At 38.1% G+C, this 17,586-nt stretch overlaps 1 protein-coding gene across 1 annotated transcript; it reads right to left on the reverse strand.

Annotated features, from left to right (window-relative positions):
* Positions 1 to 198: 198 nt before the first annotated feature.
* smarcad1b (SNF2 related chromatin remodeling ATPase with DExD box 1b) lies at positions 199 to 13,079 on the reverse strand. Its single transcript, XM_079447902.1, has 23 exons — positions 12,661 to 13,079; positions 11,740 to 11,857; positions 11,509 to 11,650; positions 10,998 to 11,046; positions 10,745 to 10,842; positions 9,977 to 10,075; positions 9,774 to 9,852; positions 8,260 to 8,657; positions 7,964 to 8,160; positions 7,750 to 7,840; positions 7,551 to 7,650; positions 7,407 to 7,466; positions 5,716 to 5,791; positions 5,229 to 5,364; positions 4,877 to 5,008; positions 3,329 to 3,424; positions 2,995 to 3,112; positions 2,804 to 2,919; positions 2,537 to 2,725; positions 1,680 to 1,798; positions 755 to 937; positions 578 to 687; positions 199 to 483 (listed from the first exon to the last, which is right to left on the reverse strand). The coding sequence occupies exons 1-23, from the start codon at positions 12,707 to 12,709 to the stop codon at positions 422 to 424; spliced, it is 2,817 nt and encodes a 938-aa protein (XP_079304028.1). The 5' UTR covers positions 12,710 to 13,079; the 3' UTR covers positions 199 to 421.
* Between the last annotated feature and the right edge of the window lie 4,507 nt (positions 13,080 to 17,586).

The raw sequence follows: 17,586 nt of genomic DNA on the forward strand, positions 1-17,586 counted from the left end.
AGAGTAGCCAGTCAGATTTGATATGAATAAATGGGTTAAAAATGTCAAACATTAATTTCAGACACTGATACTTTTTTTATAAAAGGTCATTCGGAGACTGCACTGACCTGTAAGGTTGAGGTTATTAGTATGTATACATTTATCTGAGACCGAAGACCAAGTTGCCCAGGTCAAAACCACTAGGCCTATGTAAACTCTGATATCAAACATAACAAGTTTTTTTAATCAAACACTTTCCTCCACATATACAAAACACAAACAAACATACAACGCAGTATAACAGTAAGTAAAAAAGAAATGTAAACATCTGTTCATCTTAACATTATTTTTTGCAGGTAGTGTAGGTAAAGCACATTTCAATTTCTTTTAAATTCAACCAAGTGTCACATCATCACAGTTTGCTTTGAGTCTGAGATGGCTTTCAGAGTCCAAGAGATGCTTTGAGCAGAGAGGTCATATCATCAGGAAACGTGTCCTCTTCTCCTAGAAGAAGCGAGAATGTTTATCAGCTTGTGTGTCTTTGTATTTATTTGACAAAAGAACAAGACAAGCCTGGGCTTTTTGAAAGTCTCCTCACCTTCCTGAATAGCAGTCATGTCTTGCTCTAGTTTGAGTTTTCTTTCTCCAATCCGGAGCATGGCATCCTCTATGGAGTCTTTACTTATCAACTTGATCACCTTTACCGTCCTGAAAAAGATGAACTCGGATATAAAGCGTGCTGACAAAAACACGTGCTTTCCACGCAAAAACTTACCTGGTTTGTCCCACTCTGTGGCAGCGGTCTTCAGCCTGTTTGTCATTGTAAGGATTGCAGTCAATATCGTGAAGAATGACCACATTTGCAGATGTCAGGTTAATGCCCAAACCTCCGGCTCTGGTGGACAGCAGGAACACAAATATGTCCGTGTCTGTGTTGAACTGGTCAATCAGCCCAATTCTGTAAAAGCCCGTTGAGAGGTTGAGATTAAGAGTTGCTGTCCATTTACTTAATTGCCATTTGGAAGACACTTTTTTCATCTTAAGTGATTTACAGTTCACTAACAGCAGAGACGGTCCCGGTGGAGTGGGAGGCTAAGTGCTTCGGTGAAGAGAACAACGATGGTAGAGCAGAACGATGATATCAAATGCCGGTGCATTAATAACCTCTTTCTTTAAAAGCCTATTTATTTACGGGGTAAATGGTGTGGTGAGTAGTAAAGTCAGATCGTTGCACATAAGTAAGTCTAGTGCACATAAAAACAGTAAAGAAACACGAGCTGGGATTTCATTGGCTATTTTTATGTTACTTCCTGGAGTGGGGATAAACGTTTTTATCGTCCAGAAAGTCAGTTGTAAAAGAAGGGCAGCTAGACATTTTTTTCCAGTGAGTTTTTCATTTACTCACCCTTAAGTTGTTCCAACAATGTGTAACATTCTTTGTTTTGTTGAACGCAAAAGAAGATATTTTGAAGAATGTGGAAAACTTGACTTCCATAGAAGTTTTCTTACTTTGGAAGTCAATAGTGTCCCAGAATATTTAGCTCACATTCTTCCAAATATCTAACTTTCTGTTTAGCAGAACAAGAAAATATACACAGGTTTGGAACCACTTGACGGTGAGAAATGAATGTCAGAATGATAATTTTAAGGGGGAACAGTCCCTTTAAAGCCGGCAATGTGTAGGGTGTAAGAATGCCTACCTGTCACTCATGGGGGTTGAACCATCCATTCGGATGTATCTGTGCTTATGGTGTCTCAAGAACACCTCCAAAATGTCAAGAATCATTGTGAACTGGCTGAAGAGAGCCACTCGATCGCCCTGGGGGAAAGGAGAGAGATAATGCACCCTTGTGGAAAAGAATTAAAAAGACAGTTCAACAAAAAAATTATTCTGTCATCATTTACTCAACCTCAACTTGTTCTGTATAACTTTCTTTGTTCTGATGAACACAGAGAAAGATATTTTGAAGAATGCTAAAAACCAAATAGTTCTTGGACCCCAATGACTACCATAGTAGGAAAAATTGCTTTATTATTTCCTTTGTTCTGTTGAACCCAAAAGATGATATTTTGAAGAATTTAGGATAGCAAACAGTTCTGGGGCGCTTTTCACTATCATTGTATTTTTTCCTACTATGGCAGTCAATGGGGTCCAAAAACTGTTTGGTTACAAGCCTTCTTCCAAATATCTTTCTCTGTGTTCATCAAAAAAAGAAATGTATACAGATTTGGAACAACTCGAGTGAGTAAATGATGACAGAACTTTAAATACAAAGAGACCTGATAATATAAAGTATACTTAATCGGTATAACAAGCACATCGACATGACATCGGCATACTTAACATTTAATGACCCGCTATTAAAACAAAGCGGTATTTAAAGCCCTATTACTGAAAAACAAAGCATATACTTGTATTGCAGCGTGAAGGCATGTTAATTGGAACGGAGTGTGAAAGTATTTTTCCGCACAGTTAAATAACTGTCATTGTACTCTGAGGGCTTGTTGAAAGTGTAATTTAGTCTGTGGAACGGAACAGGAGTACATGTTCCCAAACCTTCTCCTTCAGGGACTCGAGCAGCTGTGCGAGGAGGCTGAGCTTTCCCGAGTCCAGCAATACGTCTGTTTCGAGCTGGTATTCCTGTAGAGTACAGTACTGCTGACAGAGACGGTGTAACTCAAAGTCTGAAAGCACCTCCATGTCCTCTTTGATCAGAGCCGGATCTGCATCACGGTGACTCGGCTCCTGGAAACATTTCAGCCAATTAAAAGTAACACGTTCTTGATGATCCGAACTTCCTGATTTTAACTTTGTATCTCATACCTTAAGCATGAGTTTGCTCATGGCTTTAAGTTTCTCGGAGGTATAATACTGCCGGTGAAGGAGCGGGTGGTTGGACATCTTCCTCAGCTGCATCATCACGTTGGTCAGCTCGCGCTCTGCAACCGATCCCAGACATAGCAAGTTAAAAAAAATGTCAAATACTTCTGTTTTAACCTGGTACAAATACATACTTTCGGCATTACTGGAACTCTTCAGTTTGTCAAACAGGCCGCTGTACAATGTCTGCTGCCTCTCGGACATGCCGCAAAATTCGATTTGCTCCTCTTTGGCAGGCAGTTGCTTCAGGACCTGCCGGACACATCATTATCTGTCAGTGAATCACCCGAATGCCGGAAGGATACGGAGGGTCAACATTGCAAGCAGAGCATCCCATCTGCTCGTGTAGCTGAATAATGCATTTGAGATGTTGTCGAACACATTTTCACATTCGCATGCATTTTGAGAGCGCATGCATTATGCATATTTCTTATCGACTATGCATGCAAACGGTGGCCGGCGCTGCACCTCGCTCTTCACGCGTCTGAGGATGAACGGCTTCATGATGAGTTTGGCGTGAGCGATCCTGTCCCTCTCGAAGCTGCTCTGCTCCTCAGAGGACTTCTGGAAGAAACGCACCAAAAGAATATCAGTTTTGTCCTTTTCTGAGGAAAACTGTCATCCGGATTCTAGGTTGCTAGGGTATTGTGAGGGGTTGCCAGGTATTCTAATGTGGTTTGCAAGGTTTTTGTTCTTTTAAATTTTCGGTCAAATTCAACAGTCTGATTGGTTAGAAAAGTGGGAACGTATGTCTCCTCAATAACCCCCGGGATTTGAGCCATCATCGTCATTTAGGACTGGCATGACTTATAAAAAAAATCACCCTAATCACAATTATTATTGAAATTATTTATAGGACAGTTAATCGTCAGCCATAATCATGATCACAAATGGGGATGTTTGGCATACTGCAACTTTTTCATCAGGTCTTTGACTGCCGAGTGTCAGACTGTATGACAAGACCCCAGTAAAATCTTGGTTGAAGGGAAGGCAGACTAAACGACGTCATCTGTCATTTATGTCAAACCAATGCAACTAAGACTCTTATCGTGACTGACAGCACAGACTGGTTGTATACATCGTCAATCAGTGTCAAGTTCTGACATCTCCATCGGCCATTGGAGATGTCCATTCAATCTTTCTGCTAAATTTTTGGAAATTGAGATTAATACATCATCTGAAAACTGAATACATAAGCTTACCATTGGTGTTTGGTTTGTAAGGCTAGAATATTACAATATTGGCAATATTACCATTTTTGTTAGCAATTTTGCTGCATTTACTGCAAAATCTTACAACGGAAATATCTTCATGAAACTTCAGTAATGATTTTATTTCATTACTTATTATCCTTATGATTTTTGACCCATACAATGTACTGTTGGCTATTGCAACAAATAAACCCACGCTCCTTATGACTGGTTTTGTGGTCCAGGGTCACATTTATGATGGCGATTGTTGGCTTGAAAATGATATACTATCTACTATACCGCTGCTGTCCTTCTGAAACCTTGTATCTCCATATTTCATGATTAATTTTTTTTATCACAAATCATTATTATCAGTCACCCTTCATTCAACTTTTGATAATAACACATTATTTCATCATTTAAAAAGTACAGTGTTTTTTCGATATATATTATTTACACACATCATTATTTTTGTGCGTATATTGGTTCTTTATTAGTCATGCAGAATTATTCAAACTAAACTGCAACATCTGCAAGAAATCCGTCACTGCCCGAATTCATTCGAGGCTAAGATGAATTGAAAAGGCAATTAACCTGCCAGTTCCTCTGAACTAAGGCCATTCAATACTGCCAATTTTTCCCACCGACAAAATAAATCTTTTATGATCTCTAAAATAGGCCCCTCTCACCAAAAATCTGCAGCGCGCATCTGTACGTGCTGAAGTTTACCACTTAGGAGTGAAGTCTAAATGCCTGTTTCCTTGGCAACCACAGCTAATAAGTTCAGCCCTATGAGAAAGTGATGATTATGTATATTGTGCAGTACCATGGAGAACATCTTGGAGATCTGTGAAGTGCTGCTGGAGAACATGTTGGGCATGATGAAGTTGAGCAGGGAAATGAGCTCTAGAAGGTTGTTCTGCAGTGGCGTCCCTGTGAGCAGCAGACGATGTTTGGCCTAAGGGCGACACAAAAGACAGAGAAACAGTGTCTGAAGGGGGCACGGACTGTTAAATCCAAGTGAACCCATCTGGGAAGCAAACGCTCCTGCTTTACCGAAAACAGCCCGTGTAGATGTAATAGAGCTCTGGGCATTTATTCTTAATGACCATTGGCAGGCTTAAGTTGCTACGGACAACACCTATACATGCAAGGTATGGTAGTCATGATGATCTTACGTTGATGGCCATGAGGTGTCGGTATCGCAGCGAGTTCATGTTCTTCAGCAAGTGGCCTTCGTCAAACACTGCGTACTCCAGCTTGAGCTTGCTGAACAGGCTGCGGTCACTATTATTTCCGATCGCCAGGTTGTAGCTGCGCACAGGAGACCATCTTAATGAGCCGTGGTGTTAAGGTGCAGGGCACGAGGCACAGCCACGTTTCATTACCATGAATAATGAATGAGACTGGGTCATTTTACTCGGACCTTTTCAGGTTCACTCAAACGCTGAGTATTTTATCATTATTGTGTCATTAACAAGGGTGCTTTTTCTATGGTAACTTTCATGGCCCGTGACTCTTTGTGGGGCATCGAGATACACATTTCACTTGGCACCTCATGCTCTGTACCCCTGTTGGATTTGCTTTCAGGTAGTCTAGGAAGAATATGACAACTTGACTTGGGCGTATTTGAGCTCGTTTTTCAAAGCCAACTTCAATACTTACGTTGAAACTATGATGTTGTAATCCACCAGTCGATTCAGTATCTCGTAGCGCATGTACTTTCGATCTTCAACAGACCCTAGCAAAAAAATATTTTTTTCTTTACACATGACATTAAAGTTGAAGTGGGTATTCTCATATTCTGGTATAGACGGTTTAGGCAGCAACAACATAAACAAAGATTATGCATCCCGAATCCGCAAAGATCCGTAAAGTACAGTCCCTGTACAATAGATTATTTCAATACAATTATTTTAATGCAAGAATTATTTTTAGTAGTAAAATTTGCTTTAGTATTAAGTCCTCATGTAAATTTTTGTTAAACTTTATGCTATTTCTAATTGTATTATTTTATTTATTTTTAATACTGCTTTTTAGCTCTAGTTTAGTTTTCAATAATTTCCACTAAATCATTTAAGTGTCAGCCTAAACCTTATTTCAGCCTAAAAGTGTTTTTTCCTATTTAATTTATCTGAAACCAGCTGTAAAAAATAAAAAAATAAAGTTTTAGTTAAGCTATAGTGATCTTGGTTAGGGATGCTCTGATCCGATATATCGGGTATTGGTGTCATTACTGAATATAATTCTAGATCGGGTATCGGTGACAATTGCACAGATCTGACATCAAATTTCTGCTAGGCGAGTTTATGGAGATGCTGGCTCTTAAACGGTTCCAGCCTTGGCTGTGCGCAGTATGTGACATCATAGTACACTAGCAACATGCTCTGTATGCAAGTGAACAACATATGGAGCATAGAGTAATGAACAGCGTGGAGTGAGCCAAAACATCCGCGACTTGGAGGTATTTTACAACAGCTATGCCAAAAAAAAAGTTCCCCCGCTGCATACCAAGTAAATGTTACGAGGGGTGTTAATAAAACCTGGAATTATAATACTACAAATTTAATGATGCATTTACAGAGATTTCATCCCCACAGTTATAGAGAGATTTTGTTTCTATTTATTTGTACAGATTTGCCAAGCTAGTGAAGCTGTTGTTTTATTTAGCTGCTTTTGTTTTGGAGGTTGAATTTCTATTTGCACTTTAATTTTGAATGTCAAGTTTAAGCTTGTGAATTTGTTGTTTTATTTACACTGGTGCTGGTTTAATAAAAAAAGTACACTAACCCTCTTCTCTCAACAGGTCTAGCTTTTGTTGAAACTAGTAACTTATGTACTATTGCTCTTTTATGACATATCGCTTATTGCTCCCCGAACTCTTTGTAAGTCACCTTGGATAAAAGCGTCTGCTAAATGATTAAATGTAAACAATTGTTTTTTTGTTTTACAGGGTTAGGGAATTATTGTTTAAATCCAGCCTGATGCCTTGCACAGTGGTGCATACGGTTTATAAGTCATTCAGCATAAAATGTACCTTTGTATCCGATCGGTGCTCGGTATCAGCCAATACTGAATCTCAGGTATCGGAAATGGATGCAAAAAAGGTGGATCGGAGCATCCCTAGTTAGGTTGGCACCATCTTTTAAAATAATATATAATAATATGAAGTGTCCAAAAACTTTTGACCGGTAGTGTATATATTTGATATGATTTGGTTAAGCACCTATATTCTTCAACCATTGGACCACATTTCCTCCTGGAGATACATTCGGGACTAAACTACACACTTTCCCTTTAGATTAAAAGAACACGATTCTCCTTAAAAATAGTTTATAAAAGATGCTTATATTTACCATAATACACCAGCACTTTTAAACTGGGGCACCAAAGTTCCAATTCTCTGACCCAATTATCTGTAAAAGTAACATAAGATGAATAATTATTATGAAAATATCTGTTGATTGTAAAGATGCTTCAAATGGTTTGAGTTGATTCACCAAGTGTAGAGGCAGGAACAGTGATAAGATGAGGCCCATGGTTCCCGTCCTGATACAGTTGTGCCAGAAATGAGATGGCCTGGATGGTCTTCCCCAAACCCTAGCAATGACAAAAGTGCATCACAATGACTAAATGTCAAACAAATCATATTTTAACATTCATTTTCAGAAAATCAATATTTATTTTTGGGACAGAGACCATCTCATCTGCCAGGATTCCACTCAGTTTGTTCTGATGCAGTAGTGCAAGCCAGTTCAGTCCTATCAGCTGGTATGGCTTTAACTGTAATCTAAACAAACAATTAACATAACATAGCAAAACACAATGACATGACAACATGCAAGATATCAAATATGCCATCTCAAAGATCAAAAAAATTCTGTCCGAAGCTATGATGTTAGTAAAATCTTACGTGCTAGTGAGGATCTGAGGCTGGCTCATTGAACCCGAGCCCTTGTTCAACACTTGGGTTACATCTTGAACCAGCTTTTTGGAAATCTCCTCGCACTTGCTCATGAGACCCTTTACAACTTCTCTTTCCTTCAGAACATCACGACATCCTGCCAGCAGCCCGGTGGAAAGGCTGTTCCCTCTGCGCATAGCATAATCCTGTGAACCGGACGAGCAGATGTGTTACTCTTATATGACCTACAAGTAATTGTAGATGAGCAGTTACAAACAGAAATAAGATTGCATTCGTTTTCTCACCAGATCTTTCCATGTTTTATATGGTCTGAGCTCAATGATCTTCTGAGCCTTCTTCAAAGAGCATCCTGCAATGAGTGTGAGCTCGTCCACTGAAGCCGTCTGAAAAAAGCCGAGGATCTCAGACTTCACTTTGGTTAGAGTCTCGTTTGACTGGTCAGCGTCAGAGTCCAGTAATGGATTCACAGAAGAGGCATCGGAGTCGATGCATTCCTCCTCTGAGCTCACCGCCGACTGCCTTCTGCTCATCTGACACGTTTGGGTCCTAAGAGATCTGCGTGGTTTCGGCGGGGTTGTGCTGGGACGTTGGGTGACCTGAGCTTTCTGACGGGTGTTTGTGACCCGTCTGGTGCGTTTGGCAGCAGGGGACGTTTGAGGTTCATCGCTCTCAGACTCGACGGCTAAACATACAGAAAGAATGTAGGAGCTTTAACAAGTACAAATAGGGTACGCTGCAATCATGGTAACAGATTTCATCCAAAATTATAATTTAATTATAGGTTATATTATAATTATATCTTTCAAAATAATAAAAATCTTCTTGATTACAGAATAAATCCATAATGGAAGATTTTAATGGATGTATTTATTTTACAATGATGCAAGCAACCCAAGACCTTTGCTTTGTGCTACTGCCTCCTAACCAAAAGGTGTCAGTAGAGTTCAAGACGCTCTTATATTGGTGTAACAAAAAAGAGCCAACGAACAAAAATTACTTAGTGGTTCGCGACCTTTTGTAAAATTAGACATTTCAGCTCACCTCCGTAATAATGTAAAATTCTTTTATTTCCGTAATTGGTATATGTCCGTATTCACAGTTTTTGCCACAAAAATGTATCAGCAGATGTCGAAATTTTTAATTCCAAATATCCACGCATTATATCGGCCATGCTGTTATATCGGTCTATCGCTAGTATTTACTACTGATGTAGCTTTAAATAGAGATGCACCGATACCGATAACTCCACAGACATCGATTCGGAGTGATACCTGCAAATACCGATTCTGAAGATTAAACTAATCTTTCTTAACTTCCTGACTGTTATTCTTTATAATTATAATAATATATAATAATATATTATTAATAATATAGTGACTATTAATATTGAACATCAAACTGGTGACGTTTCTTAACCTTTTCTATATACAGGTTAAATTTACCTGTCCTCTTTTGATGCACAGTGTGACCAATAGTGTAAAAAAATTGTCATTTTCGACCGATACGATTATTGGCCGATTTATTAGTGCATGTCTAGTTTTGGGTAGTTCGTCTAATACATTTGTGTTACTGCAATGTTGTGCATTCATTTAATGATAGTCCAATAATAAATAAACGATTACGCAGAACTATATTAAAAACACTCGTATGTCAAAATTGACACATTACAATTGATAAACATTTAAAATTACAAAACGAATGTAAATCAATTTAGAATATAAATATTCTTGGTTCACTTTATGCATACAACAGTTTGATAATCCCTAAAACTACAATAAAACCGCCCGTCAGATCTCACCAGTGTCAGAAAACATTCGAAGCGCTTCTAAGGCATCTTCGACGAGCCAGCCATGTTCATGCAGTACATCCCTGAGTTCCTGTGAGACCAGATTTCAGAATTAGCCCTCAAGGTGAAAGACAAATATTTCTTCAGTATACCAGCTCCAGCCTTCAGTCAACTTCAACATCAGTCACACTGAGTTACGCTGTGTGCTTATTTACATTTTTATTGAGGTTTGGGAACTTTCTCTGGAGTTTTCTCAGCATCCGTTCCTGTTCTTTAGATCTCGGCTCTGGCTCTTCATCCTCTGAATCATCCATCTGTTAAGACAGATAAAACCTAGTGAAGTTTCAGTATTTAGTATTGATAAAGTAACAATACACAGACTATTAGATATATTAAATCAGTTTCGATCAATTTCTAATCTGTAATGAAAAGTCGACTGGTGTAACTACATTAAATGTCTGCATTTACCCCTTAAATTCTGTCGATGGTCGGCCTGACCAATCTTAGCAGTCAACCGTTTTGTCTGTCTCTAACAATGAAAGTCAACCATTCGTAAAACAATGTATTAAGGAATTTATTTTTGAGGCATTATTTAAAAATCTGTCATCTATATGTACTTTATAAATATATACATTTTATTTAATTAATGTAACTTGAATCTTTATTTTATGTTCCGAAGGATGAAATTTCCTGCTTTGCGGGGGCGTGAACAAAAAGGCATTTTGTATCCCATTCACGAAGAGTGTCATGTACACACTCCCCAATGCAAATGACGAATAGATTAACAATGCAGTCGTAAATCATCCAAAAAAGGGATTAACCAGCAGCCTGGCAGCTGATATCCCATGTGAAAAAGACATCCTTTTAGTGTCCTTGATCGGGATGTAGCCTCAGTAGCTCTGCAGGGCCATTTAAGGCTTTGCTGTCAGAATTGAGAGAATCAGTGAGATTGCGTGCCGCGGAAATCCAATGACTGAGCTCACCGACGGATCCCCCCTGTCTTTGCTGTGCCGGGAGCTGGGACTCTCCTGGGAAGAGCCACACATCTGCTGCTGTCTCCTCCCGTGGACCAAATCAGAGTCTGAAAAAGAGAGCATGTCGACGGGGCTCAGCGGCGCACTGATCGATGCGGTAAACGCATCTTCATCTCACACACAGTTGTGTGAGAGCGATCAATACGGTTTTATTATGGGATCTGTTAAGACTGATGGAGCAACTCGCCAGGGTCATCTGTACCTGCTCTCTCAGATGTGTTCAAGGTTGAGGGGGATGAGCTCTTGGTCACCTGAAATGTCAATGAGATGATTATTGTCACACATTACAAAAAAAGGCTGGGATTCATAGTGTCTACAAGAATGCTTGGTATTGTTGAGTCTATGTTTTGAGTCTATAAATTGATCAACTCAAAAATATGCTAATTTCTTACAAACAATTCTAGATGTCCTATGACCCTCTTGTCATTTCAAACCTGCATGACTTTCTTTCTTCCGCAGAACACAAAAAAAGATATTTTGAAAAAAAAACTGGCCCCCATTCACTTGCATTGGTTTTTGTGTCCATACATTAGAATATAATGGGGTACAGCACTGTTTGGTTACCAACTTTTTTCAAACTATCTTCTTTTGTGTTCTGCAGAAGAAAGAAAGTCATAAAGGTTTCATTTTTGCATTCATTATTTGCATTGTTGTTTGTGACTGGTTGGAAAGCCCTGCTTTAAGGGGACTAAAATGAAAATGGTTGTCTTTACCCTTTGTTGTATCTGGCTTCTTTGTGAGGTAGATCTGTGCTGCTGAATTCCCGCTGTCTTTAACACAGTCACTTCCTCTTCACCAGAAGACGGTGATGCCACATTCTCATTTGATTCTGCTTTGTTCTCAGACTCCTCTTGGCTTGATATCAAAGTGTGAAAAACGTGCGGTTATGCTTTTGTGTGCTTTCGACAGTGCAATGATGCTGCATGCTGAAGATGATAACTCACCTGACTTGCATCAAAGAACTGCCAGATATCTCGACATCAGAGTCAGAATCAGAACGGGCGATGGAGGTTCCTGATGGACGTTTGGGTTCAGGTGTCTCCGGAATGACATTATCTGACTCTGTTAGAATAAAGCAGAGACATTAGAAGCATTTCATTTATACGACGGCAAAATCTATGTCAAGTTGTAGGGCAGACTCTATTGGTTACAATCAGATGCTTTTATCCAAAAAGCATTCAAGCTTTTTCTAAAGCTTAACCTGCTTATGTTTCAGGCTAACAGAGATAACTGTATTGTTCAAAGGTTTAGACTCTGACTTGTCTTCTTTTATAGAATTTCATAAAAAAACGTCTTATTTAATCACCACCGTGACAATTTGAACATTTATATGACTCTTTCTGTGGATATTTTGAGAAATGTAGGTTTTTTGTGGCTGTGTTTTTTTTTGCTCATACAATGGAAGTCAATGGGAGCCTAACTACCCCCTTTACGTTATTCAATATGTCGCTGCTGTCCTTCCAAACCCTTGGATGTCCAGATTCACAGTTTTTCAGGAAATGGAAAAAACTCTGTACTTTTTAAACGATTAAACACCGTGTTGTCAAAGTTGACAAACTCTTATGTGTAAATATTTGTAAACATAAAGGGTGATTAATAACAATGATTTATAGCAAAAAATTATAATAATGAAATATGGAGATACAAGGTTTTAGTAAAATAAAAGAAAGTCATACAGGTTTGTTATGACATGATGAGTGTGAACTGTCCCTTTGTGCTGAAATGTCATTTTTTAATGAAACCTATTGGGGGTTCACTGTTGTAAGTGCATCCCACTTGACTTTGAACAGTATTTTAAAAATAGATCATATTTTCATCTATTTTCCAATGAACAGTCTTGTCTTCTTAACACCTTCACAGCCTACCCGAAGGATCCACATGATTCGAGGATGCTGCTCCATTCTTTCTTCGCATGGTTCAGGCTATGCTTTGACAACAGCTGAATCCAGGTTTAAATATCATGTCATGAATCTATTGATGAGGTCATAATCGACATCTGACTGGCAGTTCCCGAATCAATCCATCTATCGAAACGAGCTGACTTCGGACAATAAAGACATCTTTCTGTCTCTCTCCATAACAAAGGACTCTCACGCCGCCGAGCAAATGAATGATCGCTTCGTCAATAAACAGCCTTTCGTCGGCCTCTGTCATTGATAATGACCACTAAACCCCGTCGAACTCTACGAATTTCTCTTGTCGTTATTGTTTGCGATATTTCGCCGGTTGTGTCGTATCCGAGACCACGCAAGCTAACCGGTTAACATCTGTAAATACGGTGGCCGTAGAGGTACGCACGTGTACTTACATACGAGCAGACTTGAGTCTCAGCGGGATCGAGGATGACAGAAGATGGTAATGATTAAAACAATAATGCATTATTAAGATTGCGTTATTATGTTAATATATATATATATATATTCATATTTATAATTGTAATAATTTGTAGCGTCAGTCTATATTTAAATATAAAAAAGAACATACTAAAAATTGAAGAACATCTTTTGTCTCGGGTTGAAGAACGCGCATTTAATGTCTATTTTATATCTATACTCTTGTACTATGACAAGAGATGCCAAACATCACTTCGTTACTTAAGTTTGACAAAGCCCCGTCGATCGGATAGTCTGATCACTAGCATGCAAGCTGGCAGGAGCCGAGACAACAATAACAAAGGCTGCAGTATACCGCAGCGACTCACACTTGCTGCTCTTCATAGTACGCTTTATAAATGAATACAAACAGTGTTCGCGTGATAGCGCTTTCCGCTGTTGTTCTGGTACTTTTGAAATTGTAGTAAGTGTGTTTCCGATTATTTTGCTTTCTGTGTTATGCAATAATAAATTCGTTACGGTTAGTAACTCATCTATTGCACCGTAAGCTCAATAGCTGTATAACTCATCCACTGCACTGTAACTTAAAATAAAAGCATTAACTCATCTATTGCACCGTAAGCTCAATAACTGTATAACTCATCCACTGCACTGTAACTTAAAATAAAAGCATTAACTCATCTATTGCACCGTAAGCTCAATAACTGTATAACTCATCCACTGCACTGTAACTTAAAATAAAAGCATTAACTCATCTATTGCACCGTAAGCTCAATAACTGTATAACTCATCCACTGCACTGTAACTTAAAATAAAAGCATTAACTCATCTATTGCACCGTAAGCTCAATAACTGTATAACTCATCCACTGCACTGTAACTTAAAATAAAAGCATTAACTCATCTATTGCACCGTAAGCTCAATAGCTGTATAACTCATCCACTGCACTGTAACTTCAATAACTGCATTAACTCATCTATTGCACCTTAACCTCACTAGCTGTATAACTCATCCACTGCACTGTAACTTAAAATAAAAGCATTAACTCATCTATTGCACCGTAAGCTCAATAACTGTATAACTCATCCACTGCACTGTAACTTAAATAACTGCATTAACTCATCTATTGCACTGTAACCTCAATAACTGCATTAACTCATCTATTGCACCATAAGCTCAATAGCTGTATAACTCATCCACTGCACTGTAACTTCAATAACTGCATTAACTCATCTATTGCACTGTAACCTCAATAACTGCATTAACTCATCTATTGCACCATAAGCTCAATAACTGTATAACTCATCCACTGCACTGTAACTTAAATAACTGCATTAACTCATCTATTGCACTGTAACCTCAATAACTGCATTAACTCATCTATTGCACCATAAGCTCAATAGCTGTATAACTCATCCACTGCACTGTAACTTAAATAACTGCATTAACTCATCTATTGCACTGTAACCTCAATAACTGCATTAACTCATCTATTGCACCGTAAGCTCAATAGCTGTATAACTCATCCACTGCACTGTAACTTAAAATAAAAGCATTAACTCATCTATTGCACCGTAAGCTCAATAACTGTATAACTCATCCACTGCACTGTAACTTAAATAACTGCATTAACTCATCTATTGCACTGTAACCTCAATAACTGCATTAACTCATCTATTGCACCATAAGCTCAATAGCTGTATAACTCATCCACTGCACTGTAACCTCAATAACTGCATTAACTCATCTATTGCACCGTAAGCTCAATAACTGTATAACTCATCCACTGCACTGTAACTTAAATAACTGCATTAACTCATCTATTGCACTGTAACCTCAATAACTGCATTAACTCATCTATTGCACTGTAACCTCAATAACTGCATTAACTCATCTATTGCACCGTAAGCTCAATAACTGTATAACTCATCCACTGCACTGTAACTTAAATAACTGCATTAACTCATCTATTGCACTGTAACCTCAATAACTGCATTAACTCATCTATTGCACCGTAAGCTCAATAGCTGTATAACTCATCCACTGCACTGTAACTTAAAATAAAAGCATTAACTCATCTATTGCACCGTAAGCTCAATAACTGTATAACTCATCCACTGCACTGTAACTTAAAATAAAAGCATTAACTCATCTATTGCACCGTAAGCTCAATAACTGTATAACTCATCTATTGCACTGTAACTTAAATAACTGCATTAACTCATCTATTGCACTGTAACTTAAATAACTGCATTAACTCATCTATTGCACCGTAAGCTCAATAACTGTATAACTCATCCACTGCACTGTAACTTAAATAACTGCATTAACTCATCTATTGCACTGTAACCTCAATAACTGCATTAACTCATCTATTGCACCATAAGCTCAATAGCTGTATAACTCATCCACTGCACTGTAACTTCAATAACTGCATTAACTCATCTATTGCACTGTAACCTCAATAACTGCATTAACTCATCTATTGCACCTTAACCTCACTAGCTGTATAACTCATCCACTGCACTGTAACTTAAAATAAAAGCATTAACTCATCTATTGCACCGTAAGCTCAATAGCTGTATAACTCATCCACTGCACTGTAACTTAAATAACTGCATTAACTCATCTATTGCACTGTAACCTCAATAACTGCATTAACTCATCTATTGCACCTTAACCTCACTAGCTGTATAACTCATCCACTGCACTGTAACTTAAAATAAAAGCATTAACTCATCTATTGCACCGTAAGCTCAATAACTGTATAACTCATCCACTGCACTGTAACTTAAAATAAAAGCATTAACTCATCTATTGCACCGTAAGCTCAATAACTGTATAACTCATCCACTGCACTGTAACTTAAAATAAAAGCATTAACTCATCTATTGCACCGTAAGCTCAATAACTGTATAACTCATCCACTGCACTGTAACTTAAAATAAAAGCATTAACTCATCTATTGCACCGTAAGCTCAATAACTGTATAACTCATCCACTGCACTGTAACTTAAAATAAAAGCATTAACTCATCTATTGCACCGTAAGCTCAATAGCTGTATAACTCATCCACTGCACTGTAACTTCAATAACTGCATTAACTCATCTATTGCACCTTAACCTCACTAGCTGTATAACTCATCCACTGCACTGTAACTTAAAATAAAAGCATTAACTCATCTATTGCACCGTAAGCTCAATAACTGTATAACTCATCCACTGCACTGTAACTTAAATAACTGCATTAACTCATCTATTGCACTGTAACCTCAATAACTGCATTAACTCATCTATTGCACCATAAGCTCAATAGCTGTATAACTCATCCACTGCACTGTAACTTCAATAACTGCATTAACTCATCTATTGCACTGTAACCTCAATAACTGCATTAACTCATCTATTGCACCATAAGCTCAATAACTGTATAACTCATCCACTGCACTGTAACTTAAATAACTGCATTAACTCATCTATTGCACTGTAACCTCAATAACTGCATTAACTCATCTATTGCACCGTAAGCTCAATAGCTGTATAACTCATCCACTGCACTGTAACTTAAAATAAAAGCATTAACTCATCTATTGCACCGTAAGCTCAATAACTGTATAACTCATCCACTGCACTGTAACTTAAATAACTGCATTAACTCATCTATTGCACTGTAACCTCAATAACTGCATTAACTCATCTATTGCACCATAAGCTCAATAGCTGTATAACTCATCCACTGCACTGTAACCTCAATAACTGCATTAACTCATCTATTGCACCGTAAGCTCAATAACTGTATAACTCATCCACTGCACTGTAACTTAAATAACTGCATTAACTCATCTATTGCACTGTAACCTCAATAACTGCATTAACTCATCTATTGCACTGTAACCTCAATAACTGCATTAACTCATCTATTGCACCGTAAGCTCAATAACTGTATAACTCATCCACTGCACTGTAACTTAAATAACTGCATTAACTCATCTATTGCACTGTAACCTCAATAACTGCATTAACTCATCTATTGCACCGTAAGCTCAATAGCTGTATAACTCATCCACTGCACTGTAACTTAAAATAAAAGCATTAACTCATCTATTGCACCGTAAGCTCAATAACTGTATAACTCATCCACTGCACTGTAACTTAAAATAAAAGCATTAACTCATCTATTGCACCGTAAGCTCAATAACTGTATAACTCATCTATTGCACTGTAACTTAAATAACTGCATTAACTCATCTATTGCACTGTAACTTAAATAACTGCATTAACTCATCTATTGCACCGTAAGCTCAATAACTGTATAACTCATCCACTGCACTGTAACTTAAATAACTGCATTAACTCATCTATTGCACTGTAACCTCAATAACTGCATTAACTCATCTATTGCACCATAAGCTCAATAGCTGTATAACTCATCCACTGCACTGTAACTTCAATAACTGC

Source organism: Barbatula barbatula (assembly GCF_947034865.1).
Source record: "Barbatula barbatula genome assembly, chromosome: 24".
NCBI classification, from domain to species: Eukaryota; Metazoa; Chordata; class Actinopteri; order Cypriniformes; family Nemacheilidae; genus Barbatula; species Barbatula barbatula.

Bases quoted from the DNA above. Each gene is read 5' to 3' on its own strand.
- smarcad1b (XM_079447902.1), bottom strand. From the start codon at position 12,709: ATGCGAAGAAAGAATGGAGCAGCATCCTCGAATCATGTGGATCCTTCG. The intron at 10,843-10,997 runs GTACAGATGACC...TCTCTTTTTCAG, and splicing joins GAACACATCTGAGAGAGCAG to ACTCTGATTTGGTCCACGGG. The intron at 7,467-7,550 runs GTGAATCAACTC...TTACTTTTACAG, and splicing joins TGTTCCTGCCTCTACACTTG to ATAATTGGGTCAGAGAATTG.